The sequence below is a fragment of the Alternaria postmessia genome (assembly GCF_024291825.1).
Source record: "Alternaria postmessia strain BMP 2775 chromosome Unknown scaffold_55, whole genome shotgun sequence".
NCBI lineage: Eukaryota > Fungi > Ascomycota > Dothideomycetes > Pleosporales > Pleosporaceae > Alternaria > Alternaria postmessia.
Genome location: NW_026260128.1, coordinates 116,727 through 142,549, shown reverse-complemented (window position 1 = coordinate 142,549; position 25,823 = coordinate 116,727). Strand labels below are relative to the sequence as shown.

General features: G+C 51.7%; 9 protein-coding genes across 9 annotated transcripts; 7 read left to right on the top strand and 2 right to left on the bottom strand.

Annotated features, from left to right (window-relative positions):
* Positions 1–36: 36 nt before the first annotated feature.
* On the top strand, positions 37–1,858 carry J4E82_007754 (uncharacterized protein; the record flags this gene model as incomplete). Its single annotated transcript, XM_051733996.1, has 4 exons — positions 37–352; positions 401–1,160; positions 1,220–1,457; positions 1,517–1,858. 4 exons carry the CDS (start codon positions 37–39, stop codon positions 1,856–1,858), a joined length of 1,656 nt encoding a protein of 551 aa, XP_051586285.1.
* Positions 1,859–2,689: 831 nt separating this feature from the next.
* On the top strand, positions 2,690–4,611 carry J4E82_007753 (uncharacterized protein; the record flags this gene model as incomplete). Its single annotated transcript, XM_051733995.1, has 3 exons — positions 2,690–3,233; positions 3,281–4,335; positions 4,432–4,611. The coding sequence occupies 3 exons, from the start codon at positions 2,690–2,692 to the stop codon at positions 4,609–4,611; spliced, it is 1,779 nt and encodes a 592-aa protein (XP_051586284.1).
* Positions 4,612–5,980: 1,369 nt separating this feature from the next.
* Positions 5,981–8,925, top strand: J4E82_007752 (uncharacterized protein; the record flags this gene model as incomplete). The annotated part of the gene is made up of 4 exons (XM_051733994.1): positions 5,981–6,080; positions 6,405–7,272; positions 7,322–7,991; positions 8,047–8,925. The coding sequence occupies 4 exons, from the start codon at positions 5,981–5,983 to the stop codon at positions 8,923–8,925; spliced, it is 2,517 nt and encodes an 838-aa protein (XP_051586283.1).
* A 2-nt stretch (positions 8,926–8,927) lies between these two features.
* Positions 8,928–11,103, bottom strand: J4E82_007751 (uncharacterized protein; the record flags this gene model as incomplete). Its single annotated transcript, XM_051733993.1, has 2 exons — positions 8,928–9,446; positions 9,505–11,103. The coding sequence occupies 2 exons, from the start codon at positions 11,101–11,103 to the stop codon at positions 8,928–8,930; spliced, it is 2,118 nt and encodes a 705-aa protein (XP_051586282.1).
* Positions 11,104–11,887: 784 nt separating this feature from the next.
* J4E82_007750 (uncharacterized protein) lies at positions 11,888–13,827 on the top strand (the record flags this gene model as incomplete). The annotated part of the gene is made up of 5 exons (XM_051733992.1): positions 11,888–12,373; positions 12,439–12,492; positions 12,543–12,561; positions 12,625–13,008; positions 13,055–13,827. The coding sequence occupies 5 exons, from the start codon at positions 11,888–11,890 to the stop codon at positions 13,825–13,827; spliced, it is 1,716 nt and encodes a 571-aa protein (XP_051586281.1).
* Positions 13,828–14,467: 640 nt separating this feature from the next.
* On the top strand, positions 14,468–15,556 carry J4E82_007749 (uncharacterized protein; the record flags this gene model as incomplete). Its single annotated transcript, XM_051733991.1, has 3 exons — positions 14,468–14,840; positions 14,900–15,378; positions 15,443–15,556. The coding sequence occupies 3 exons, from the start codon at positions 14,468–14,470 to the stop codon at positions 15,554–15,556; spliced, it is 966 nt and encodes a 321-aa protein (XP_051586280.1).
* Positions 15,557–16,156: 600 nt separating this feature from the next.
* J4E82_007748 (uncharacterized protein) lies at positions 16,157–17,540 on the bottom strand (the record flags this gene model as incomplete). Its single annotated transcript, XM_051733990.1, has 4 exons — positions 16,157–16,706; positions 16,756–17,116; positions 17,170–17,302; positions 17,376–17,540. The coding sequence occupies 4 exons, from the start codon at positions 17,538–17,540 to the stop codon at positions 16,157–16,159; spliced, it is 1,209 nt and encodes a 402-aa protein (XP_051586279.1).
* A 2,368-nt stretch (positions 17,541–19,908) lies between these two features.
* J4E82_007747 (uncharacterized protein) lies at positions 19,909–21,805 on the top strand (the record flags this gene model as incomplete). The annotated part of the gene is made up of 2 exons (XM_051733989.1): positions 19,909–20,068; positions 20,121–21,805. The coding sequence occupies 2 exons, from the start codon at positions 19,909–19,911 to the stop codon at positions 21,803–21,805; spliced, it is 1,845 nt and encodes a 614-aa protein (XP_051586278.1).
* A 486-nt stretch (positions 21,806–22,291) lies between these two features.
* Positions 22,292–23,521, top strand: J4E82_007746 (uncharacterized protein; the record flags this gene model as incomplete). Its single annotated transcript, XM_051733988.1, has 1 exon — positions 22,292–23,521. One exon carries the CDS (start codon positions 22,292–22,294, stop codon positions 23,519–23,521), a length of 1,230 nt encoding a protein of 409 aa, XP_051586277.1.
* Positions 23,522–25,823: the final 2,302 nt, after the last annotated feature.

The following is a 25,823-nucleotide window of genomic DNA, read 5'->3' as shown; positions in this document are numbered from 1 at the left end:
ACTGAGCCCCAGCATCCTCTCTACCGCATCGCAGCAATGCCCTTCCCCTCACCCTTCCCTACTCTTGACATTCCAAAATGCAATCTGCTAGATTATCTATTCCCTCAGGGAGCAGTTCCTTCCGACACACCAATTTGGATTGATTCCAAAGATACCGACCAGCATCTCACACCACGATCGTTGCTACAATGGTCGAAACGGCTGGCGTTGGGTTTGGATCGCATTGGGAGCAAGCCGGGCGAGGTGGTCATGATCTTCACCCCAAACCACATCTTCGTTCCCGTGGCCTACCTTGGAATCGTGGGATCCAAGCGAATCTTCAGCGGCGCAAACCCAGCATACACCGTCTCTGGTAAGATGATCTTAAAAGTGCAGCAGGCGCTGTGCTAATAACATCCAGAGATGATACATCAAGTTGCAAATACAGAAGCAAAGTTTATCCTCGCGCATCCAACATTGATCAAAGCAGCCGTAGCAGCAGCCAAGGGCGCAGGCCTTCCAGAAGGACGTGTCCACCTCTTCTCAGACGAGCCCTGCGCACCGGTCGAGGGCTGCAAAGACTGGAGAGACATGTTGCCGTCCCCGGCGGAAAGCAAAACATACCGCTTCCCGACCTTGTCTGCGCATGAAGCAGCAACAACCACAGCTACAGTCAACTACTCTTCCGGCACTACCGGGCTGCCCAAGGGCGTCGAAGTAAGCCACTACAACCTCATCGCGAACCTGGAACAAACCATCTTCATGCGGTATCTTAACAAGCCATGGAACGCAGACACTCGGCCTCGGGAGACATGGATTGGCTTTCTACCTTTGTACCACGCGTACGGCCAGCTTTACACCATCGCCATGGCCCAGAAGCTCCAGATACCCTGCTTCATCATGAAGAAGTTTGAATATGAAGAGTTCCTGCGGGTGATCCAGACGCATAAAGTCACACACCTGCAAGTCGCGCCGCCGATCATGGTCATGCTCAGCAAGAGGCCAGAGACGTCCAAGTATGACCTGAGTAGTGTGACTGATATCTTATGCGGTGCTGCACCGTTATCAAAAGAGCTCCAGAACGAGATCAGCAAGAAGCTGCAGTGTGAGATCGTACAGGGCTGGGGTATGACGGAAGTCACCTGCGGAGCCATACATGTGCCGGGAGGTACCGTAGACGAGTAAGTTTGATCTCTGCTGATTGTCTTCTTCTTTTCGTTCGCTGCTGATACTCTGGAAGCTCTGGAAGTGTGGGTCAACTGGACCCGAATTGCGAATGCATGCTTCTTGACGACGACGGCAACGAAGTCCCCGAAGGACAACCAGGCGAGCTTCATGTCCGCGGTCCCAACATATGTCTCGGCTACTGGCGCAATCCAACCGCAACTAAAGAGTCCATATCGCCAGATGGATGGCTCAAGTCCGGTGATGTTGCCGTGGTAAAGAATGGATGGTTTTGGATAGTCGATCGGAAGAAGGTAAACGCCTTTCACCCGCTCACGTCTCTCAACCGCATAACCCGCTGACACTTTCCCAGGAACTCATCAAAGTGAACGCCCTCCAAGTCGCACCCGCAGAACTCGAAGCTGTGCTCCTCGAGTTCGATCCCGTTGCCGACGCAGCTGCCGTTGGTATCACGCTTGATGGCCAAGAATGGCCGAGGGCTTATGTGGCGCTCAAGGACGAGTACAAGGGCAAGACTACGGCGGAGGATATCCATGCGCATATGAAGATCAAGGTTGCGAAACACAAACAGCTTGTTGGCGGAATCACGTTTGTGGATGAGGTGCCCAAGTTGCAGAGTGGGAAGATTATGAGGAAGGTTGTTAAGGAGTGGGCGAAAAGAGATGCTGAGAAGATGGGTAAAGCTAGGTTGTAGACAGCGCTCAAATGCCCAACTAAGGGGCCAATTGCATCCGCACATGCATCCATTGGCAGTGCTAGGTTAGGTTGCTCGATTGTCAGATACCATGTGAACTCGATCAAAGTAGACAATCAGTAACCGCGCGAAGATCCATCAGGCTCGAGCATGAGGACCTGGTACAGAAACCTTCTCAATGCCTGATCACCAGGTCTCAAGTCCGAATCAGATGTTGCATGAATCAAGCTGCCGACTACAGATTGCTTTCATGACATCGATGTTATTGCCGAACACCGCCGTCTTCACCGTTCCAAAAAGAGACAAGTGAGGTCTTGGCAACTACACCTTGGTGTGGTTCGTGCCTGAATGGCCCCGCGTAACATCATCCGCGACCCCTCAGTAGATGCGCACCCTCGATGCCCACCATGGCGCATCGAAGTGTCACCGTAGTCATGAATCTCGGCCTGGCTAACCCTGGGATGCAGCCACATTGCGCGCGAACTTAGGGGCTGTCTCGTACTGGCCACGGCACCTGCGAACAGGCCTATTGTATCCCGCATGACAGCAACCAACCGGCGTGCAAGGAGATGTACAGTGTATGAAGACACCCGAGGCGCGGCTAAACACTGCAGAGATGTTGGATTGCCACGACATGGTGGTGCGACCGCATAGCCTCTTTGTTTATGTTGACGGTGCTGCGTCTTTAAACCTCATCTGCTGGATTTGAGGCTCCATCTCCGTAGACCACTCGCGCTTTGTTCTCTTCCCTAATTATATCACTCCATGCAACCACGGGTACCCCCTACGATAGATCCAGAAGCTTGCCGGCCAGTTTCACCAATCGCGACAATGGGGGGTTCTGAGATGCCAAACGGCCTCAACACCAATGGCTACGGTCACAACTACGACTACCCACCATCGCACATTGACGGGCCCTACAGAATCCTAGATCAATATCATTCCAAGCCGGCCAAGTTGCGGGTAGCATGTGTCGGCGCGGGTGCATCAGGGCTCTGTCTAGCCTACAAGATGGAGAAGATGCTCGAGCCTGGATCTTGGGAGCTGACGCTGTACGAGAAGAATGCGCAGTTTGGCGGAACTTGGTATGAGAATACGTATCCAGGTGTTGCGTGTGATATCCCATCGCATGATTACAACTTCACTTGGGACCCGAAGCCCGATTGGTCGACTTTCTTTGCATCGGGCAAGGAGATTCAGGGATACTTTGAAGACTTTGCGGAGAGACATGGAAGCAAAAAATATATGCAGTTGAATAGCCGCATTGAGCAAGCAAATTGGAACGACGAAGATGGTTGTTATAGCCTCACCATAAGAAATCCGAAGACTGGTTCGATGAGGAAGGACTGGGCGCACGTCCTGGTGAACGGCTCAGGTAAGCTCTCGATATCTCACCTTTTCCATAGTGCTAACGATTGGTAGGTATCCTGAACAACTGGAAGTGGCCGGATATCGAGGGCCTACATGACTTCAAGGGTCCCGTTCTACACTCTGCATGCTGGGACCACAGCGTCGACTTCACAAACAAAACCGCGGCCGTCATCGGTGTTGGTTCGACGAGCGTGCAGATCGTACCTTCACTCCAAAAGATTGTGAAAGGGCTAGAAGTCTACATGCGGAGTCCGACGTGGATATCGCCCCCTTTTGGTGCTGGCGCACTCAACGATGATCTACAAAAAGGACAAGACGTCGACCCAGGACAAAGGCAGTATACCTTTACCGAAGCGGATATCAAAAAGTTCAAGGAAGACCCCGAGTACCACCTGGAATTCCGAAAGAAGATCGAAGCAGAGATCAACAGCTTATTCGGAATGTACCAGCAGAACTCTGAACTTCAAAATCAGTTCAAGGATGTCATTACCAAGGAGATGCATCGTCGCATGGGCCCTGGCCACGAGAAGCTCAAAGAATTCATCATTCCCAAATGGTCTGTTGGCTGCCGGCGCATCTCGCCTGGCGACGGTTTCCTCGAAGCTCTAGTGCAAGACAATGTGACACCAGTCTTCGACGACATCGAACGCGTAGTGCCTGAAGGTATCAAGACGCGCGACGGAAAGATTCACAAACTTGACGCTATCGTCTGCGCGACGGGTTTCCAGGTCGCCTTTCAACCTGCCTTTACCGTCCGCAACGGCTCCAACGTATCCATCAAGAAAGACTGGACCAATGGTCCTAACCTCTACATGGGTGTATCCGCACCGCGCTTCCCGAACTTCTATACCATTGTTGGCCCCGGTGCGACCTGGAGTAACGGTACGCTCATACCGAGTATTGAGACAACGGTCGAGTATAGCATCAAGTGCATGAAGAAGATGCAGACTGAAGGGATTAAAGCTATGAGCGTAAAGCAGGACGCTCTAGATGAGATATATGCGCATTTCGACGAATTCCACAAGACAACTGTGTGGCAAGAAGAATGCAGGAGTTGGTTCAAGAATGGGCAGATCAAGAATAGGATTTACCTGTGGCCTGGCGCTGTAAGTAGTTTTCCGTCGCGCATCCCCGCCCGTCTTTGCGCTTATCCCCTATCAACCCCGCATTGGAGCGACGCATGGCTGACAAGAATGGTTTAGACTATACATTTCCTCAAATCTATCAAGACACCACGCTGGGAAGACTACGACTACGTATACCGGTACAAGAACCGATTTGCTTTCCTGGGCAATGGCGACGTGAAGGCGACGAAAATGAGGGACATGCACGGTTTGAGTCCGTATATTCGGAACTACGACCACGAGTGGGATGTTGACTGAGCTGCTGGGAAGGAGACATGCGACACGTTTCTTTGATTCTTTTGTGGTGGGCTGGTGGCTGGGGCTGAGAAGACACGTCTCGATGGATCAGGCGTCCCGTCGGTTATTGGAGCTAGTTCTGGGCCTTGGTTTCGGGCTGTTTCTTTTCGATTGGCATCCGAGCGTGCTGGGCGTTTTCCATCAGCGTTCACAGCTTAGCTATTTGACGAACTACTTCCCTTGAACTCTTATTGCATTGCTCATACATCCGTTGCCGGGCATCACTATGGCTGCCCATTTTCTTGCAAGGCATCAGCGAGCATCAGTGACGTCGCGGCTCCAGTGGTATCAAGAACCCCTCAGTTCCGCACGGCGTCCGACGAAGTTCGCTAAGAAGCCCGATGTGCATAACAAGCTATAGTCACTATGGCTAGCCCAACAAAAACCCTGGATTGCATATTTCGGATGCTCGCTTCCTAGTCCCAGCAAAAGCGCCAAGAGGCAAACATCACGATGGTAACTAGGTTGCTAGCTCCCCGAGACTCCGCCTCGCCAATCGCAAGCTTCAACCCCGCTCATCGCGACATGTTTCGACTCATGCTTCCCCAGATTTCTGCTTCGCTCCGCATCAACACGAATCGCAATTCCCGACTACCGCCATATAGGTACGACGCTACAGTGTGCCATGGCTTGCAATTGGGCCTTGTATGAATGCAGAGCGGCCCCAGACTGAGCACAGATGCGAACTTCTGACGCCACTGGTCTATGTGACAATGGGCTCGAGGCGACGAAGCGACTTGTCGTGCCCTACCAAGTGACCCGCAATACGCTCCTACGTCAGCTGTAGGCTTCTCCGCAAAGATCGGCTCAATGCCGGTTAACGAAGATGTGGAGGGAGGGCAAAAAAGAACCCTGCAGTAGATTTGCCCTCCAGCAGGCAGGTGTTCTCGATTCTGCAGGCTCTCGCTATTCGTGGATCACGACTCGCCGGATCAGGGTTCAGGTCGTTCCGAGCACGTCGAGCCCGCGCCATTGCTAGCTACATGTCCTTTCGTTGCCTGCTTTCGCGAAGAAATTTGCAAGCTGCCAAACGTGGGCGCATAGCATGAAAACTGCCTAGTACAGTGAAACTGCGGGGCCCCACCTCCACGGGTCGAACGCCTGATTCTCTCTCCAACAGCTGGCGGTGGACGTTTAGCACTAGGCTGGACCTGGATCGCTTCATGTTTGCGGACGTCGGAGTTTAGGCTTGAGAGCCGTCTTCTCTGGCGGATCTACGACTTTCCTTCACGCAACGTTCACAACACTGCGCGATACACCGGTATCTTCTCCTAGCCATTCTCAGCCTGTGAGACAGTAACCTTCATTCATCATTTGAGCAACAAAGTCGATGGCCAGTGAGAGTAGAATGACAGCTGAAGATAAGATGAACGAACAGCATTCAGATCCACAGGAACCTGCTCCCAAAGCTGGCAGCAAGCAGGAGCAAGGTACGTCGGAGAAAGGATCATCAAAAGGGAAGTCTTCGAAACCTCGACACAGGGCGTCTGTCGCTTGCGCCTCGTGCCGCGACCGCCGGATACGTGTATGTCTGCCCTAGCTATCTCCAAGATGTGTTCTGACGACTTCGCAGTGTGTGGTACCTCCGGGCGAGACGGAATGCACACAGTGTAAGAGATCAGGTGTGGAATGCATCATCAAGAATGACGACGAACGAAGACGGTTCGTAGTGTGATTCCACGAGCTTGTATCGAGCTGACAAATCGATAGACCGATCTCGAGGGCGTATATGTGCTCTCTCACTGATCGAGTAGCACTATTAGAGACGATGCTGAAAGAACGAGGTGAGGAGTTGCCACCAGCGAATCACCCACCCAAGACGCGCCATAATCCTCAACCCGACGAAGACGGCGCATCTCCCAGCCGCAAAACTGGTGATAACCAAGTGGCCAACGACGAAAACAACTCCAGCCCAAGTAGCCAATGTAGTCCTCAAGACGACTATCCTGTATTCGAACAGCACGAGATGAACACGAATAGCCCCGGTTTCTCAAACGGCGACGCAGAGAGCGCTGGCTCGCCGTCCATACTGCCACCTCCGAAGAAGGATGGCATGGTAAACCGTCTGCTCTCCACGCGCGGTCATCTCAGCTTCGATCAACTCAATGGCCGCCTTCGATATTTTGGCCCAACAACAAACTGCCACGTGCATTCCGAATCTATCAACCCGTTTGGCGCAACCCAAGAGATGAACGAGCAAGCTCGACGCGCAGACAAGATCATCCGGTCCCTTCCACTTGAAACGTATGATTACCTCATGGATCTATTTTGGCAATGCTATAATCCTGTTATCCATGTCTTGCACCAGGATGCCTTCAATGAAGATCGTGAGAATGGCCGAACACAGTTCTACTCCGGGTTCCTACATGTTTGCGTTTTGGCTATGGGTTACCGCTTTGCGAATAAAGAGAGGCTCGACATAAGAAGAATCGGTCTGCCGGGTATGGAAAGTACATTGCATCGCGAAGCAAAGTACATGCTTGATCATGAGCTAGAGCGACCAGGCGGAATACCCAGTGTCGTTGCCTTGTTGTTGTTGGGTGACCTCGAGTGTGGTGTCGGTAGAGATAATCTGGGGTGGATGTACGGCGGGATGGCCGTTCGACTTGCTTTCGACATTGGGTAAGTCTTCTTGAGAGGAAAATGAAGTGATGTATTGACGTTTTTCTAGTCTTCATCTTGATACAAGACTCTCCGGTCTGCCGGAACGCGAGGTTGAGATCCGTCAAATGACGCTTTGGGCATGCGTCATATACGACAAGTACTGGGCACTTTTCCTGGGCCGTCCGACATCAATGAAACCCTCTGATCTCGAGATATATCATTTGACGAAGCAGTTTGAGCGGCTTGGTACATGCCGTCCCGCTGGATTAGGGAAGAGCATGGAGACTATGATATACGAAGCGCTTCTCGACCTCATGGAGCTCGCTGGCAAGATAACTGAGAATATGGATCCGCATCGCTCGCAGAACACTGCTTCTGACTCGCACACCGCGGTGGACCGAAACCAATATATGCGCATGGCTGCGCTGGATCGCGAGTTCAGCAGTTGGTACGCTAGGCTGCCGGAGCAGTTGCGCTGGACGCCAGCTAATATTGCGACGGCTCCCTTCTCATTTTTCTTATTGCACCAACAGTACCATGCTAGCTTGATCCTCCTCCACCGGCCGTTCGCGTTGTACGAAGACCAAGCAGGCAACGAGACTGGACCTGACGACCACTTCTCGGCGCTGAGCAGGACAGTATGCACGAAACATGCCATTCGCGTAGCCAGGATATACTGGCAACATCGCCAACGGTTCGACACGAAGCAGATATTCGTAACGGGTATGCAACACGCAGTATGTGTCACCACTATTTCCCATTCTCCCTACTTACTAACAGCATCTTATCCAGGGCACAGCAGCAACAGCCCTCGTAGCAGCCCTAGCATTTATCAAAGACCCCACCTCCCGCGCCAACAACATGCAATATCTTGAATGCCTCACCGCCGCCCTATCAGACATGGCATCCACCTATCAACCTGCAGAACGCATGTCGACCGTCCTCCGTGCCGTGATGGTCGAATTACGCGGCGGCCCCGAACCCCCTAATTCCACACACTTTAATCTATACAAGCCCGCATCCTCGACCGTCCCAGCGCGAAGAGGCAGCACAATAGACATGGACGCCGACAGCAGCCAACAATGGGCCAAGAAACGACAAACCAGCCGCGGCAGACCGCGAGCAGGTACTGGCGGAAACAGCAGGAAAACGAGGACGATGAGTATGAGCACTACCATGAGTATGCCGTCGTCTGATCATGGTCGACACAGCGGACTTAGTATCAAAGCTCCCCCGCCACCTCGCTTCGATGACCCGTCCGGCCAGAACAACGATGGGTATATCTTGGTGACGCCGCGGAGTGAACTCGGTAGTACGGGCTGGCCTAGCTTGTCCGAGCCTCCTGAGCTTTCTCACAACCTATCTACCCCTTCTACCACGTTGTCGTCTCATGCCGCGAATCGCAATTCGGGCGCATGGATGGGTGCGGATTACGATCCGCAGAATCCGATAAACCAACTTGCCAACGCACATTTCCCCGAGCTGAGCGCGTTTGACGATCTTGGTACAAGTGGTGGTGGTGGTGGTGGTGGTGGCGGTGGTGGCAATGGTGGGGGGATCGAAGGGGTCAATCTCGATTTCATGCCGTTGGGCGATGAGAATGACTGGAGTTTACCGAAAGAATGGAGTGGTGGGGTGGACATGGATGGATTAGGTGCTTTTGATATGTAATGCTAAGGCTCTCGAATATCAATGATAGCGTCCCTACCTGTGCTCATAATCTTCTCTTTTTCTGTGTCTGACTTTTCGTCAGTCGCAACGGTGCCCATGCGCACGAGCCCGCTTTCCCGCCCCTCGCCCATTCTCTCCACCATGCGTTGGATGTGCGGATGACTAGGTGCAGGCCTCCCACTTGATCGCCTTCTTGACATACCTGCCCCTATATGCATACCATCCCTGTCACCCAGTCGTAATCGCATGCCCGCTTCCGTCGACATGGTCCTGTTCACGCCCGTTGGCGGTGCCAGATCCGTGTCGTCAGGAACTTTGGACTTGCTGTTCGGTCGCAGCCATCGCCATAGTTCCTTTGTCTTCTGTGCCCAGATAGCGTAGCCGTATTTGGTTGAGAGGAAACCGATGATGCTGAAGAAGGGTATGCAAATTGCTACCAGAACGATTGCGAATGGCCAGAACGGTGCTGGACTCTCTGGCATGTTCGTCATACCAAAGACGGACGTTACAAATGTAAGAGGCTATCAATGAGTTAGTCGCACGTAGATATGAAGCCGCATCTCGGCATTGCTAACATACCATGAAGAAGAGGTTGACGATAGTCAAGACCTTGATGTTGTATCCTTGATGTACGGTTACGTCCGCCAGCTCAACAGACTTACGCGATTCCTGGATGCTAGTACCCGAGAACAACTGCTCCTGCAAGGTCGCAATTTCATGACGTCGTTCGTTGTTTTCCGCAATGATCGTTCGGAGCTCCTTCATCTCTCGTTCAAATTGGAGCCTTAGCGACCGCAGACGGCGCTTCCAGTGGTCATTGCGCGGCGACTCCTCAAATAGTGGCCATAGCGTTTTGTTCTGGCCTTCCCAGATGTCATCGGTGAACGTGTCTTCGAAAGCGTCGATCATGGACTTGATGCTGTTGTTGACGTTACCCAACGTTTGGTGGGCGTAGAAATACCGGCGAATCCATGTAAAATCCTTGTCCTCGAACAACCGCGCTGATCGTAGCTCCTCGCTGAACAAGAAGCCTAAAGGTGGGGTGACGAGGTCGGTGATGCGTCTATATATCTCGTCGAATCTCTTCCTCGCATCCCGATATTCTGTCAGCAAGGCATGGAGAAATGCTTCCGCCCCGTTCAAGAACTTGTGGCCTGTCTCGAAAGTGTATGGGGTTCCACTCGCTGGTGTCGACTTCCAGTCCGGAAAGCTCTCAAGTTGCAAGACCTGCCATGGCGACCACACGTCGTTCACCCATCCGAACTGTGTTTTCGCACGTCTTCCTCTGTTGCGGATCCGGCGTGGTTTGTCGTCATATAGCACTAGCGCAACAACGGCGCTGCATCGCGAAAGTGGTATGTGATGGTCAGAATGGCCTGTAATTTTATCCGCACGCTGCCATTGCATCGGCACGCAGTCATCTCCAACAATGGTATAATACTCAAAGTTGAAGAAGAATGTTCGCTGATGTTTAGGATTCTGATTGAAGGCCCGGAACATGTGCGCAGATGATGCTTCCGTTTCGACCAAATGTCGAAATAGTTCGTCCATGTCGAAAGCATCATGCATCGTCAGGTGCAGTGCACCGAACAGAATGGGTGAAGGTTCTCGCGCGATGGTGATACGTCCGACCACCTTCTCATCCGGTCGTTTTCCAATATCCCGTAGTGCATGCCAGATCTCTGTAGCTCGACTCATGTTGTTATCGGGGCCGGCCACTTCAACCTGTTCTGGCAAACCGTTAGGCCCGACATTATACACTTGGAAATGTGAATAGTGGCTTCGGTCATCCGCTGGCCCGGGTCCCATATGAAAGAGATGAGGCTGCTTGGTAAGCTTCGCGGGATCGGAGATGATTGAAGAAAGAATCTCTCTGCCATGTTCAGTCCAGTCGTGAGTCTTCAAGTGTTCGCGTAGATGTTCATGGTCGAATGAGTGGGAAGGTAGCTCGTCTTGGACAAAATAGTCGTCTTCATCGTCGCTGCTGTCATCAGATAGTGTCGAGGTATCGGCAAAGATGGCATCGCCGCCATGTCGTGTGGATGTGCGACGGAGGTGTTGAGCCTCCGAAGGTTTGAAAGTGTCGTTCGTTACTGATAAGCTCTTCAGTAGCGCGTCATGAGATCGCTGGAGCGACTCTAACTGCTTCCGAAGGTCGTCGAGCTCAGTCGTTGCCATCTGGTGTGCTCAAAGCCGTGTGATCCGACATGTAAGAGCTATACTCAAATTTGAACGTCGCAAAGCTTTCGGCTTATGTCGTGTAGGAATCTTAGAGTCGGCCCCCACACTAGCGTTGCTGCACGCCCAGCCTTTCCATTCAGCATTCGACATTCCCATCCAATCTTCATTTGCGCCAAGGTGGAGCTAGGGTGGAGTTAAGTCGAGAGGCGCGGTGGGAAGAGGGGCCATTGGCCTAATGCGTGTACACCGGTGTGCGGTATGAACGAGTTGTGAAGAAGAAATGCACGAAGCCTGCTGGTAGCTTCGCTCACCGCCCTTTTCCGATTGGATGCCATCTTCATGATGCGACCCGTTCAGATCTAGCAATCGAGCACGAGGCAGTTCACTGAAACTGCCATACAAAAGACGCATGCATATTGTAGACCGGAATTTGTTCGAAAGCTACTGCTTTGTTGACAAGGAGCCAGTAGAGCGGGCGGAACGGGCCCACGAGCGGCGCCATCCGAATTGGGTGGGTACTCCAACTTGAGAACGTGTACAGTCGAGCAGTGTACACTCACGGCGTGACGCTCCTGAGCTTGCACGCCCTTTAACTAGATGCGACGGGACTATTTGGACAATTCGAGGCAGAAGGGAGGCTGGGCGCGATTGGTCGCGATGCTGATCTTCTCCTCGGTCGCGTCATTGGCCCTCGCTTATCGCCTGCCAAATTCCTTTTCTGGTGAGCAAAACCTGGGTGACACGAACGCCGAACACCGCCAACAGCAATTGAAAGGGCATTATGCCTACCCTTCTCAGTTTTCTTTCGGTATCACTGCCTGTGATTCTGGCCGCTCTGATATATCAGATCGGCCTCCCCGCTTTCATCAGCGAGCACGTACCATCCACGCTATTTCCGAATTTGTTCGTACCCACACACTGCTACAAGAACGTCAGGACACTATCGTCGAAGCTTCCACAGGCAGAATGCTTCACCATCCATGACGGCAAATTCTCGAGCGTCTTTGTAGATTATGCATCCGATGATACAGTCAAAGAAGCACGTACTGGCTATGTATATCCCGGTCTGTGGGATGGACACGGTCACTTGATACAGTTTGGAGAGTCTCTAGATTCCGTGAGCCTCTTTGGTGCCGAATCTATGGATGAGGTGCAGAAAAGACTGGTAGAGTACAGGGCAGCCCGTCCGGAAAAAGGATCTAGTGAACAATGGCTGAGAGGCGTTGGTTGGGATCAAGCTCATTTTGAGGGGAAGTGGCCTACCGCAGTACGTTACTACTGATCAGGTCGAACTGTTCATGGCAACTATACTCCTACTAAACCTTCGCGTAGGCAGATCTCGAGCTAGATGACAGCTTCAAGAATCTTTACGTCATGCTGGATCGGGTTAGTTCCCAGTATGAACTGCACCCGCAACATATGCTGACATAGTGTAGGTTGACGTACATTGCATTTGTGAGTAAACCCCAATGAGCGGGTAAGTATGAGAGACGCGCTAACTCAGTACGCTTATTGCAGGGGTATCCGAGAAGGTGCTCGATCTTCTCCCATCATTCGATGTACCTCCCGGAGGCGATGTCCCAGCAAAGGGTGTCTTTTGCGACAATGCCATGGATATCGTCCTGGAGCATTACCCGAAGCCTGACAAGGCGCGCAAAACCGAGTTCATCAAAGCTGCGATGTCTGATTTGAACAAGTATGGCATTGTCGGAATGCACGACGCCGGCGTAGTACCGGCAGACTTGGAGCTCTATGAAGAGCTGGCGAACCATCCGGACTGGACTGTCAGAGTCAATGCCATGATCGAATGCGATGTGCGCAACACGTTTTGTCCTGAAGCTGTGAAGAAGGTTTCGACGTCAAATGGAAAATTCCACGTGAGAAGCGTCAAGCTTTTCGGAGGTATGTTTTGATGATCCACTCTCATCTATAAACTAACGTGTTATAGACGGAGCTTTGGGTTCTTGGGGCTCAGCTATGATCGAGCCATACAGCGACTTGCCGGAGTCCTCCGGCTCGCTCCTTGTCAACGCAACTACACTGTCACGTGTAACGCATGACTGGGCCGTCAACGCAGGATATCAAGTAAATATCCATGCTATAGGGGATCTTGCTAATAGGCTTGCGATTGACGCGTTTGAGGCAGCCTTGAAAAGCTTGTGCCCCCACGCTGACCCCCGTGACTGTCAAGCTAAACATCGTTTCCGTATCGAACACGCCCAGATTATCCATCCAGATGACCAGCGTCGAATGCTAGACCTCGGCATCATTGCGTCAATACAACCCACGCACGCGACCTCGGATATGGGATATGCGGAGAGTAGACTTGGTCAACAACGAACAAAAGATGAGGCTTACAGAATGCGGTCATTGTTACCAGTTCGTCCAGTCCTTGGGAGTGACTTTCCAGTGGAGCCCGCGAGTATATTCGAAGGAATGTATGCAGCGATCACACGACGAAGTCCACATACAGGCCTAGATCCAAATGGTGGCAAAACCGGCTGGTACCCTGAGGAACGCCTCACTTTCGAGCAAGCTCTAGAGGGATTTACAGTGAATGCTGCATACGGTGCGTTTCTAGAAGGCAAAGCTGGTGTCATCGAGGCAGGGGCGTATGCGGACTGGATAGTGCTTGACGAACAGTTGGAATCCTTGGACCCGGAGTCTTTGAGGAAGATGACAGTGAGAGAGACGTGGGTGGGGGGTAAACGAGTCTATTGACGGCTCAGCCATGAAAGGCTTCCTCGGTAACAAGTATAAGTGGCAAGGCGTCTCTCGATGGCCTATGACCTCCACGCCTGACATCAGCCCGGCAAGCCATCGACACGATATACGCGACTGAGCGGCTAGAGCGGCCGTCAATCAGACTTCGAACTCTTCGAAAATTCGAATGGGAAGCTGCGGGCGAAAGAGAAGACTTTGATCTGCACACTGCCGTTAGGGCCTGAAGATGCGGGTCATAATGCGTGCCTGCTTCCGGAGTGAAGTCTATAGGTCTTCTTTCAACATTTCATGCCCAACAAGTATCAAACCCCACACATTTGTACTACATTGAGCATAGATCCCGCTTGTATCTCGGGTCATCCCTAGCTAAACTTACTATCCCACACGACCATCATGGTACTCAGCCAACCAGACAAACGATATTACCGCTTAATGCGTTTGACACATGGCAAACGCGAAAAGAGTTTTCTAGTCTACAGCTGCGCACGTGTGCTGCTTGTTCTTCGTGCAACAGCTGACATTGACAGTCACGTATAAAACTTTGCCAAACTGATGGTTCGTGTCTAGTAAGATACACAAACACAACCATACAGCCTGACATAACAGCGAAAAACAACATTATTACTTGCATTTCAATATGGCGTACATTGAACGCAAGACTACGACGCAACAATCCAAGCCGACTACCCCTGTCGATTCCGTTCTTGCCGTCACCCCTCCCGTCACACCGAACGCAACAAGCACTGCGGCGCACCGGCTAGTCTCCGAGATCAGAGAAATATACACGGTACTCAGCGGACTATCGTCGTTAGCACCGTCAGAACAGGTTAATTCTCTTCTCACACAACTTGTGAATCTTTGTGTTGTACCTTACAGTACGGAATTCACGTCATGTTTCTTCCGTATACCCGGTATCGAGAGTCTTTGCTCGAACCTACGACCACTATGTTCAGAAGCCGAAGGAGAGTTGGAGAAATTCTGGGCAAAGCGTATGCTCAACGATCTCAGTAGTAAGTACAACTCAGCGATACAGTACATCATTTTAAACAAAACAATTAACCATTGTCAGCGAGACAACAACAAACCTCGAGTGTTCTCCAAACCTTCCCATACTATCAAAACTATGTTGATCTCTCTCGGCTGGAATGCGCAACCATAGAAGCGTTTCTCCCAACGCCGCCATCCAAAATCGCATTCATCGGCTCCGGCCCATTACCACTCACCTCGCTCTGTTTCCTGGATCGTCACCCTAACTCGCGGGTGTATAACATAGATAGAGATACCACCGCGCTGTCTGTCAGCGAAAGTTTGTGCAAGCGATTGGGCTACCAGGACAACCGCATGAGTTTTGCTTGCGAAGACGTTACACAAGAAACAACATCGTCGACATCAGGATGGCAATCATGCGAAGTGGTATTTCTTGCCGCACTTGTCGGCACAGATACCTATACAAAGCTCAACATATTGAAGAGCATGGCGGGGAAGTTGGCGCCTGGGACATTAGTGGTAGCAAGAAGTGCACAGGGTATGCGGAGTGTATTGTATCCGGTCAGTAATTGATACTTGCTCTGCGTGATCGTCTAGAAGGACCGAATGGCTGACAAAAATTTAGATATTGGAGTTATCCGAAGACCTCCAGACTACTGGGTTTGATATTCTCGCCGAAGTACATCCGTGGACCAAAGTCGTCAATTCCGTTATAGTTCTACGCGTCAAAGAGAGGTAATGAGGGAGTAGTTTGAACCCTCCTGTTCGTCTCGTATGTTTACTTGGGTTTGCATACATGGCAAAGTGGATTCACATGGTTAGCGATATATCTGGCTCTTGTCACACTTAAACCATGACCACCACAAAACTGGACTGACAGGAGCGTGTACAACACAGTCGGCTCTGGTCCCCTACTGCATTTGCATAAACACATGTGCAAACCCTCATTACTGCTGCGTCGGCTGTCGATGATGTGAAAGCGCCACCAAAGTGACAACCGTGTACTATCGGAGATATGCCCAGCTAGCGTAATATTGCCAAGCGATATAAGAAGTGTAGTGATCCTTTCGGTGAAGATTCAGCCGGGCATCAAACTGCCTAGTACCAGTTTGCGATAGATCGGACAGGGCAATGGATTAACGAAACATCTGCTCACACCAGTCAAGAAGATGCTGTCGTTACGAGCTGTTCGCTCGAGACATGATGATATTGTATCATGTACATGAAAACGTGGGTATCCAACCATGGAGGCAGTCCAGCCACCACCCAACATAGACCTAAACTATATATATATATACACAAATGGAACTTTCCTTTTTCGACCGTTAAAAAATCGTCATTACCGAGCCTGGTGATGCGGACCATCGCCACTTTCCAAGTGTGGACTCGCCCAGTCAATCTCTGGTTTATACATCTTGGGGCTCTCGCCGCCTTTGGAATTTGAACTACTCCCTGCCTCTTCCACATCTTCCGAGACGGTGACTTGGACATTGGTACTCTTCATGATCCCAGGGCCCTTGTGCTCATCGTCGGGCAAGATGGCTCGATCGCTCTCGTCGTCGCCGTCTAGGATACTTTCGCCGGGTAATCGGGAGTGGTAGGCTTTGCTGCCTTGAAAGTTCTTCATGTGAATGCTGTTTGCGCCTTGGCCGGTAGAGCGACCGTAACCGTATTGTGGTGTTTTTCCTGAACCAGTGATGGTTGAGGGTAGGATCCTCTTGAAGATGTGATCGAATGCTTTGCGGAGCGGTGGAAGCGATGCGATGAGGATACCGATTGAGAGTTCAGAACTGGACCAGATAGTGAGAGAGACACCGTCCCATGTCGGGTCTTGCGTTTTAGTGATCGACTTGAGTTCGATGGTTTTGAAGATTGAGCATATCGTTGCACTACAGAACGTCAGCGGAGGTCATATAGCTTGTGGACGTTTTCGCTTACGGAATACTGAGCAAGAAGACAATGCGAATACCCCATTGAGTTCGCTTGCTCAACTGGACGCGCGAAAGATAGATGAGAGGTGCAGCCATGTAGACTACATCTGTGATGATGTTGCTGATACCCTGAAAGTAGGATAGCGCGAGTGTGCCTTTCGCCCAGCAATGGCTTTCTCCAGTGTATCCAAAGTTCCAATTTCGCTCCAGGGGTGTACATCCGAACAATGTCAGAACTGGTGCAAGGAAGTTAAAGGCAGTAACCATCAAGATCGAAAGCCAGATAATGACTCGGTACAGCGTGGAGAAGTTCAGCACGAGCAGCCAGGCGCAGATGGACCACTTCAGAAACGCAACGGCAATGATGTCTGCGCGCTACACGTCAGCAAACAAGAAGATGAGTATAGTGCTGCAAACTTACTAACGATCTGTGTGATCCATAGATAGTAACTGTAGGTTCTGAGATTCGGGAAGACCGTAGGGTCCATGATATGGCGTCCAAGACCATTGTTCACGACTACTTGATTGAGCGACGTCGCTGCGATGTTGAGACCCTGAGATCACCATATCAGCACCGTGTCCCGTACCGTCGGCGAGGTTGTAGGGCTGAAGCACGCCGAGACTTACAGTGGCAATGATCAACAGGTAATCACAGATGATGAACTTGCGCGATCGCAGTCCGTACACGACTCTCCATACCAAGAATGCGGTACTGATCAGCGTTAAGGTCCACACCGGGATAAGGACCTTCAATCGTTCGTCCGGCCATTCCTGTGTGCCTGCGGTGTCCATAATGCACTGGGGCGGGGTCGTTCGGAATGCGCTATGGCATGGGTTGCAAAGGTCACAATCGGTGAGCAAGGAGAAAAAGCAAACGTCCACTCAATGAACGGGAGTGCGTCGGGGGTTTTCAAGTATGTTCTTCAGCGCCACTCATCTCTCGTGTCGGCCGCACTGGGTCAGAACTGGCGAAGCGAAAGCTAAACAGCACGGTTGCGGCGACGGGAGAAGGCCGCCAGATCGATCAAAGAAGGTGCACTCGCTCGAGACCGTCATTCGAAACGTTCCAACACGGGGATCTCTGGGAGTGCATCCTAGGGTCACGCACTCCGAGCTGAATTGGAAGTGATGCCGCATAAATTGAGGCCCCACACGCTGCAATTTGGCCCAATTGGAGCAGAAAGCTCGGCGGGCGGGACTCCATGAATCAAGTGTACACTACACAGCCGGACAGGTCACACCATGTAGAGAAGGATCCGTGGCTATGTATGAGCAGGAGAACAATCGAAGACGACGACGCATGTTGTAGATCTTGTTGCAGATCCGAGGTTCGCAAACCTTGGTCGCAACGCTGGTGGGACACTCAGTGCGCACGCATTTACCCGCCCGATGGGCCTCAGGGCGAACGTGCGATCTTGCATCGTCCCGCGGTTCTCGGTGTTGCCGCATGGACGTGTTGCGCGATCTTTCGTCTATCTCACCAGAAGATGGGAATGGTGGAAGAGGTGGTAGCGAATGTCAGGCCAGACGAAGCTAGTGGTACTAGTGCCTCTAGCGTGCTAGCTAGAACAATGCCGTGGAATTCTCCGTCCGTCCCTCACCGGTATCAAGAACCGAAGCCACCATTTGCGCCACCAGTCCCACGAGATCCTTATTCCTTTCCAGCACTCTGGAGTCGAAAGAACTGCCGTCGACCACGACGCAACAATGCATTTTCATTTCCCACGTCGTGCCGCAAGAACTCATCTGCGTGCGACCGAGTCTGAAACGATTATATTTCAAGGTACATAGATATTTCATCGGGCTCTTGTCGTTGGCCCGCAGAATGTGGACCCTTGTCGCGACCCGACCGACCGAGTCTAAAACTCAAACTACAGGGAAGAACGCGGAACTGCGAGCTCAAGGGGGCCGGGTTTCTACTACTCCGCTGGTCACGGTCGCCACTAGAAGCCTCTGATTCAGCATCCTGAAGTAACGTCAGACGTGCAGAAGGATACTCTAACGTACTCAAACAGATTCGCCTTCTCACCGGTCAATTTGCACTAAACGTCAACGAACAAGACTTGTGCGCCGTCGGTACTTGCAATGTACCTCATTGGAACGACTGTTACGAAGCCTAAATTCCGGGAAAAAGAAAAGGAAATGATATGCTGATCAAAAGCTTAGCGGGTTGTCCTCTGCAAGCGAGCAGGACATTGACCCCGAAAGGGCGCCCACTCTCCGAAACCGCGGTACCAGGCCTCCCGAGACAGGTTCAGATGGCGAATCAGAGATTCGGGTCTCCTGGTGGCCTTATCACGTTGCGTCTACCGTAAAACCGTACCTGCCGAGTCCCAGGGGCGCCGCATCCCTCGTGCAGTCCTTTGCGAAATCTCCGAAGTAATAATGCGCTCATGGGACCCTAAACGTACCCCAGATTCGTATTGTGTTGTTTACGCCGCTGCCGTTGCTACACCTGTAGCTCAAACTCAATCACATGCTAGTCTAGTCTATAGCCGAGGACATCTGCCCGTGTCTTCTGTCTTGTCTTCCGTCCAAAAGCGGGGCGTGGCTCCCGGTGTGTGAAGACCATGAATCGTTCATCCGGTCCGTCTCTACGCTCTACATACGAGCCGCAGAGATTTGCATCGGCCCACCGCAACATCAGCCCACCGAACGTACCTCGCTCCAATTTTGACTGCCGCGAGCTTATCTTCTCTGGTGGAAGAACGTTAGCACCCCGGCCCCGGACCGAGAAGGCGCCCACAAGGCCCTGATGTTCACCAGGAGTCAGGGAGGAGCAAGCGCACGATCTCTATGCGCCCTGTTTTATAGGCCTAGGATTCTGAACCCCTACCAGAAGGATTACAGGTTCGCATTCTAGAACGGATGTGTACATGGCAGCCGCCAGCACCGCGCCACATTGCATACAAACAATTTACCAAGCTATCGTTCGCTCTGTGGTATTTGTGGGCCGACTACTTTTGCGGTGTTATCTTACCGATTTCATCCCAATATCGGCTTTCCCACGTGGCGAACATGTTCTCGACCAATGTGAGCAGCGAGTAAGTGTTTTGTTCGGTCCGTATAAAGCATCTAGTGGGTGCACCCTTTGGAAGTTCATTGCAGCGCGCATCCAAATTTACCCTCGTTTAAACTTATTTTCTTTTGGATTTTCAAGATGCCTGCATTTTCCCGTTTAGCCGTTGCTGTTCAGCTTCTTGCTGTAATTGTAGCACCTGTTCTTGGTGCTGCCGCCAAGCCCCAGTATGACTACGTTATTGTAGGAGGAGGTGTTACTGGTTTGATTGTAGCCAACCGTATCACCGAGGACAAGAGTAGTATGTATCATGACACATTAATTGTTTGAGAGGTACTAACACAGATTGATAGAGACTGTTCTTGTTGTCGAAGCTGGTGACAATGTCGACACCGACAACACCAAGATCCCCTACAAGGCCAACGACTTGACCTCGGCTGCCGGTCTGATCTGGGAGAACATCAACTCGCTCCCTGAGCCAGGTCTTGGTAACACTTCCTATGCGGTTATCGTTGCCAAGGTCCTTGGTGGTGGATCGGTCATCAACGGCATGGTCTACGACCGTGGCTCTGCTGCCGATTACGATGCCTGGGAGGCTCTTGGCAACAAGGGATGGGGATGGAAGGGAATGGAGGAGGCCTTTATCAAGGGCACCACTTTCCAGCCTCCCACTCCCGATGTTGTCAAGGACTTCAACATCACTTGGGACGAGTCAACCTACGGTAACGGACCGTTGAAGGTCTCCATCACCTCCAACCAGTACGAGGATATCAAGGACTACTGGGCGGCATGGAAGGCTTCCGGTGTCTACCTCCCCGAGGATGGAAACGCCGGTGAGGCCTACGGTCCTTCCTGGTACGCCAACACCATGGATGCTACCACTGGACGTCGTGCGCACGCTCGTTACGCGTACTATGACCCCATCCAGACTCGTGCCAACCTCCACATCCTTACCGGTACCACTGCCGACAAGATCATCTTTGACAGCAAGAAGAAGACCATGGCCACTGGTATCGAGGTGACCGACAAGACCGGCAAGAAGGCCACCTTCTACGCCAAGAAGGAAGTGGTTTTGGCTGCCGGTGCTATCCAGACCCCTAAGCTCCTCCAGCTCAGTGGTATTGGTCCCAAGTCCGTCTTGAAGGCTGCCGGTATCCCGGTCAAGATTGAGCTCGACGCAGTAGGCTCCAACTTCCAGGACCACCCCTACGCCACCGTCGTCTTCAACACGACTTCCAACTATTTCCCCAACCAGAACTCGCTCATGACCAACGCCACCTTCAACGCCTCTGCGTGGGAGCAGTACGTCGAGCACAAGACTGGTCCTTACACCTACGCCCGTGGTAACGCCCTGGCTTTCATCTCCCTGCCCGACATGACCAACGACACCGACAGCCTCATCAGCCGTCTGAGCAGCCAGAAAGCCACCGACTACCTCCCCAGCATCTACAAGTCCAACAAGAAGCTTGCCAGCGGATTCGCCAAGCAGCGCGCCGTGATCGCCGACATCTTCTCCCGCAGAGACGCCGCCGTCGCCGAGTTCCCCGTCCCTGCCGATGGCAGCTACGGCCTCGTCGGAGTTGAGAAGCCGCTGTCCCGCGGTACTGTCTACATTGACGCCAAGAACCCCAACGGTCCTCCCAACGTCATCTACAACGCTTTCGTCAACCCCATTGACCGTATGATCATGGCGGTTGGTCTGCGATTCTTCCGTACCGTGTGGGCCCGCCCTGAGCTCGCCAGCAAGAAGATTTCTGAGACTGTCCCTGGTGCTCAGCACACTTCGGATGAGGATATTTACAACTCCCTGCTTGCGCAGTCTATGTTGAGCCCTACTCTTGCTCACCCGTCTGGCTCCTGCCCCATGATGCCTGAGAGGGACGGTGGCTGTGTCAGCGACAAGTTGATGGTCTACGGTACTCAGCATCTTTCCGTTATTGATGCCTCTATCATTCCTATTATTCCCTCTTGCCATCTCCAGGCTACCATGTACGGCATTGGTGAGAAGGCTGCTGAGATCATCAAGGCCAGGTCGTAGAGCGTGGCTTCTTGGTCTACATAACATTCTTGTATATATCTATCTTATAATGTATATAGCGACTACATGAGCTACGAGCGAATGCTGAAGTTGCTTTGTTCAATACCTGTGTTTCCGAGTCTTTTTGCAAAGTGATACCCGCTGCTAGTGAAAGCCTGTTTGCCTAGAGGCCCTGTAAATTTATCCAACCAAACGAAGAGGCACGTTTCTTTTCTTTTCTCAGTTCTGCATCGACTGAAAAGGTGCACTCAAGGATTCATAGTAGTTAGCATTGAAGTCTCAGACTATGGGAGTGAATACCTTTAGGGCGAGACGTGCATGGGTTGGTGGGTAGGGTGGACCCCCACTAGTGCCCCTCCATCCCACGGTTGCGTCACTACTTTCCAAAAGTTCACGCTGCGTAGCTAACTTGACGCGCCTGGTTATTGTCCCTCCATCACCACCACCACTGACCCTACACGCAAAGATACCCCTGACCACGCCATCATGAAGTTGCTCAAAAGCCAGATCGAACAAAAAACAGGCGCGGGCTTCGTCACCCTGCTGCCTGAGGAGCCTGAGGATATGTGGCACGCCTATAACCTGATCCAAGAACACGACCAAATACGCGCCAAAGCAGTCCGACGAGTCTCAAAGACATCAGATGCCGGCTCCACGTCGTCGCAAAGAATTGCTTTGGACCTCACCATCACCGTAACATCGACCGATTTCGACGTCGGCTCCGAACAACTACACGTTTCCGGTCGCGTAGCAAAAGAGAACGAGCATGTCAAACTAGGGCAGCATCACACACTTGATTTGGAGCTGAATCGCAAATTTACCATTGAAAAAGCAGACGGCTGGGACAGCGTCGCATTAGAGCAGCTGAAAGAGGCATGCGATGCGTCCAAACGCGCAGAATTATGGGCCGTCGTCATGGGAGAAGGCGTCGCGCACATCTGCATGATCACAGAACACCAAACAATACTGCGACAAAAGATTGAGGTCTCGGTGCCCAGAAAACGACGAGGTGGCGTCGACGGACACAGCAAAGGCATGGACAGATTCTTCTCCACAACGCTCTCCACCCTCCTACGGCAAATCGACCTACCAAATACCTCCAACACGGCGCAAGGCGGCAAAACACTACCCCTCCTGCTCGCCAGCCCCGGCTTCGTAGCGACAGCATTCCTACAATACATCAAAGCAGAAGCGACGCGGACAACCAACAAGCCGCTCATGGCCCTCATACCCACCATCATCATCGCACACTCGTCATCAGCGCACACACACTCCCTCAACGAAGTCCTCTCCTCCCCAGCCATAACAAACAAACTCTCCGACACAAAGTTTGCGCGCGAAACAGCGCTCATGGACAAATTCAGCACCCTCATGCGCCTGGACGACGGACGCGCGTGGTACGGACCCCGCGAGGTGGAGCGCGCAGTTGCCAAAGGTGCAGTGGGACGCGGAGGCGGCGTGCTCCTCATCAACAACGCCCTGTTCCGCGCGCAAAACGTCGAGGAGAGGCGCCGATGGGTCAAGTTGGTTGATCAGGTGCGCGATGTAGAGGGTGGTGAGGTGCGCGTTCTCAGCTCGTTACATGAGTCTGGGAAGCGCCTGGAAGGGCTGGGCAATGTTGCGGCTATCCTTACTTATCCGTTGGAGGACTTGGATGAGGATGATGGGGAGGATGTTGGGGGTGGCGAGGGGGATGAGGGCGAGATGATAATATAGGCTGAGGGTGGCCATGGGGTAGGCTGGTGTGGCTGAGCAAGGGGTGATGGGCAATGGCCTACAGGTGGCTATACGAAGTCATGACGATAGCGATATATACCCTCCATGAGCGCGTTTGTGTATACTGGATCTCTGCCGAATGGTAGCATGTTGGTTGCTATACGGAGGTGAAGATTAACATGGTCTTTGCACCGAATATGTAATCCGAGTATGGTGTACGCTAATCCAGGCCTTCAAGACAGCAAAAGAGAACAATAACGTCTGCCTATGCTGACTTGGCGGTTCGAACAGCCTGGAATACAAGCAGTTCGACCTGGCGCACGAACAAAAAATGGTAGCTTCTCTTTGATTAGAGCGTGTCATCCATGTGCTGGGGCCATGCTAATCTTCTCTGTATTGTTTCTTTCTTGACCATATGCCCGGAGGCGAAGACAAGATCAAACAATTCCATTATAAAGATAGACTTCGGATGAAAGGTGAGTGGTAGAGTGGCCTGGAGGCTTTGCAGGATGGCTAGGCGGCGACGGGTCACGTGTGGTGGTGTTGACTTGGACTTTGGAAAGATCATTCTCCATCTTCTGACGACCATTCTTCATCTGACGACCATACTTCAACTTCTGCCGCCCATTTTCCGGCTCTTGACAACTCGGCTCCAGGGCCATTATCGTATAATGAAGCCACCATTGTTTTCTTGACAGGGTCAGAGTTACTGGTGATCTCAATCTCAACTGACTTGAGAGCATTTGCGGGCAACTCATCAGATGTACTCGCCACACTCATGCTATATTTGTCGAATAGAGATTCTGAGAGAAAGGTACCAAAATCTTTCCCTTCTCGCTCGATCCGCCTTACAAAGCCATCAGTCTTGGTTCTGCGGTCAGGCCAGCTTATTGTGTACCATTTGCTGAGAAAATACTGCGCCAGAAGATTAGAGAACACCATCCACTGAATCTGGATTGGAAGTGGCGATGGTTTTTCCAAATCAGACACTTCGGCAGAAACCTTGAGATCCTCCCGCAGTATACGCAGGAGTCGGACGTGCTTGCTGTATGTCTCAAGCAAACTTCTGCATCCCCATGAATTTGACTCTGTCATCATATAGTCGTCTGGCAAACAATATGGCGCGCGGGGCCGGTGCGTTAAGCAGATACAATACGTATAGTTCCCTATACTATACCGCGAATGCATTGTGAAAACTCGATGTTTGCGATGATACTCTGAATCCTCGTGCTTTCGGGACTCGAGGGAGATAGTCTGCATCGTCGTGGTTTTCAGAGGAGTGCTTCCTTCGGCAGGCGAGAAAAGATCAACTCCATATCCACCAACGATCCAGCAGATCGTCTGGAAGGTCAATGCCCTCACTTTCTCATCGTGGAGAGTCTCAAACGAATGGAATCCTCTAATCACATCTGCGTCGAGCTTGTACATGATCTCGTTCATCTGCCAGTACCATGCGACCTTTCCTTGCACATCTATTGATGCGACTGGTCTGAAAATTTCTGAAATCCACCAAGGGGAATTTCCAGGATAATCATGTTCAGGATCAGAGGTGAGAAAATCTTGGGTCTTGATCATCACCTCCTCAAGGCTAGCTCCATAATTCACGTCCATACCAATCGTCTCGTAGCTTTGTTGAAGGATCCCTAGCAGCCCGTATATTCGGTCGTGGAATCTTGAGCAATGTCTACCAACGGCGACGCCCAGGATGCGAGACATAGTGTCCTGAATTGTTGAATGCGACCAATCATATTCGGATTCTTCCTTGGTGGAGAAGAGTATATTGACTGACTCATTTCTATGTTCCGAATATAAGTACCTGTTGAAGTTATATAAGTACTTCCATGGACAGTAGTGAAGCTCGCAGACTAAGTGAAGCTTTTTGGCAAGAATACACTCCTGGACAATCCACATGCGCTGGAAGTACGATCGGTCACACAATTTGCTGATCGCCCTTTCCTCTGCCGAGAATGTGAATGAGTCTGGATGATCATTATAATATCCGGACGATACTTTAGGGCCTGTACTCAGGTAATCCAAAGCCAAGCCTGAACAATCGTCACCCTGTTCAAGGCCGAGCCAAGCTACGACATGGGATGCTTGACGGTATATCTTTCCCATTATGGAAACTTGATGAGGCTTTTCCCTATCGTTCGACTGATCGATTGCGATGGCGTCAATCCAGAAAGAAGGCGAGTCATGATCGAATAGCCTCGTACTCGATGTATCCGCCTGAAGGGTTCGTATATGTTCTAAGGCGTCGCGTAAATTCTGCCGTATCTTAAAGACTGCCCCGTCTATAATG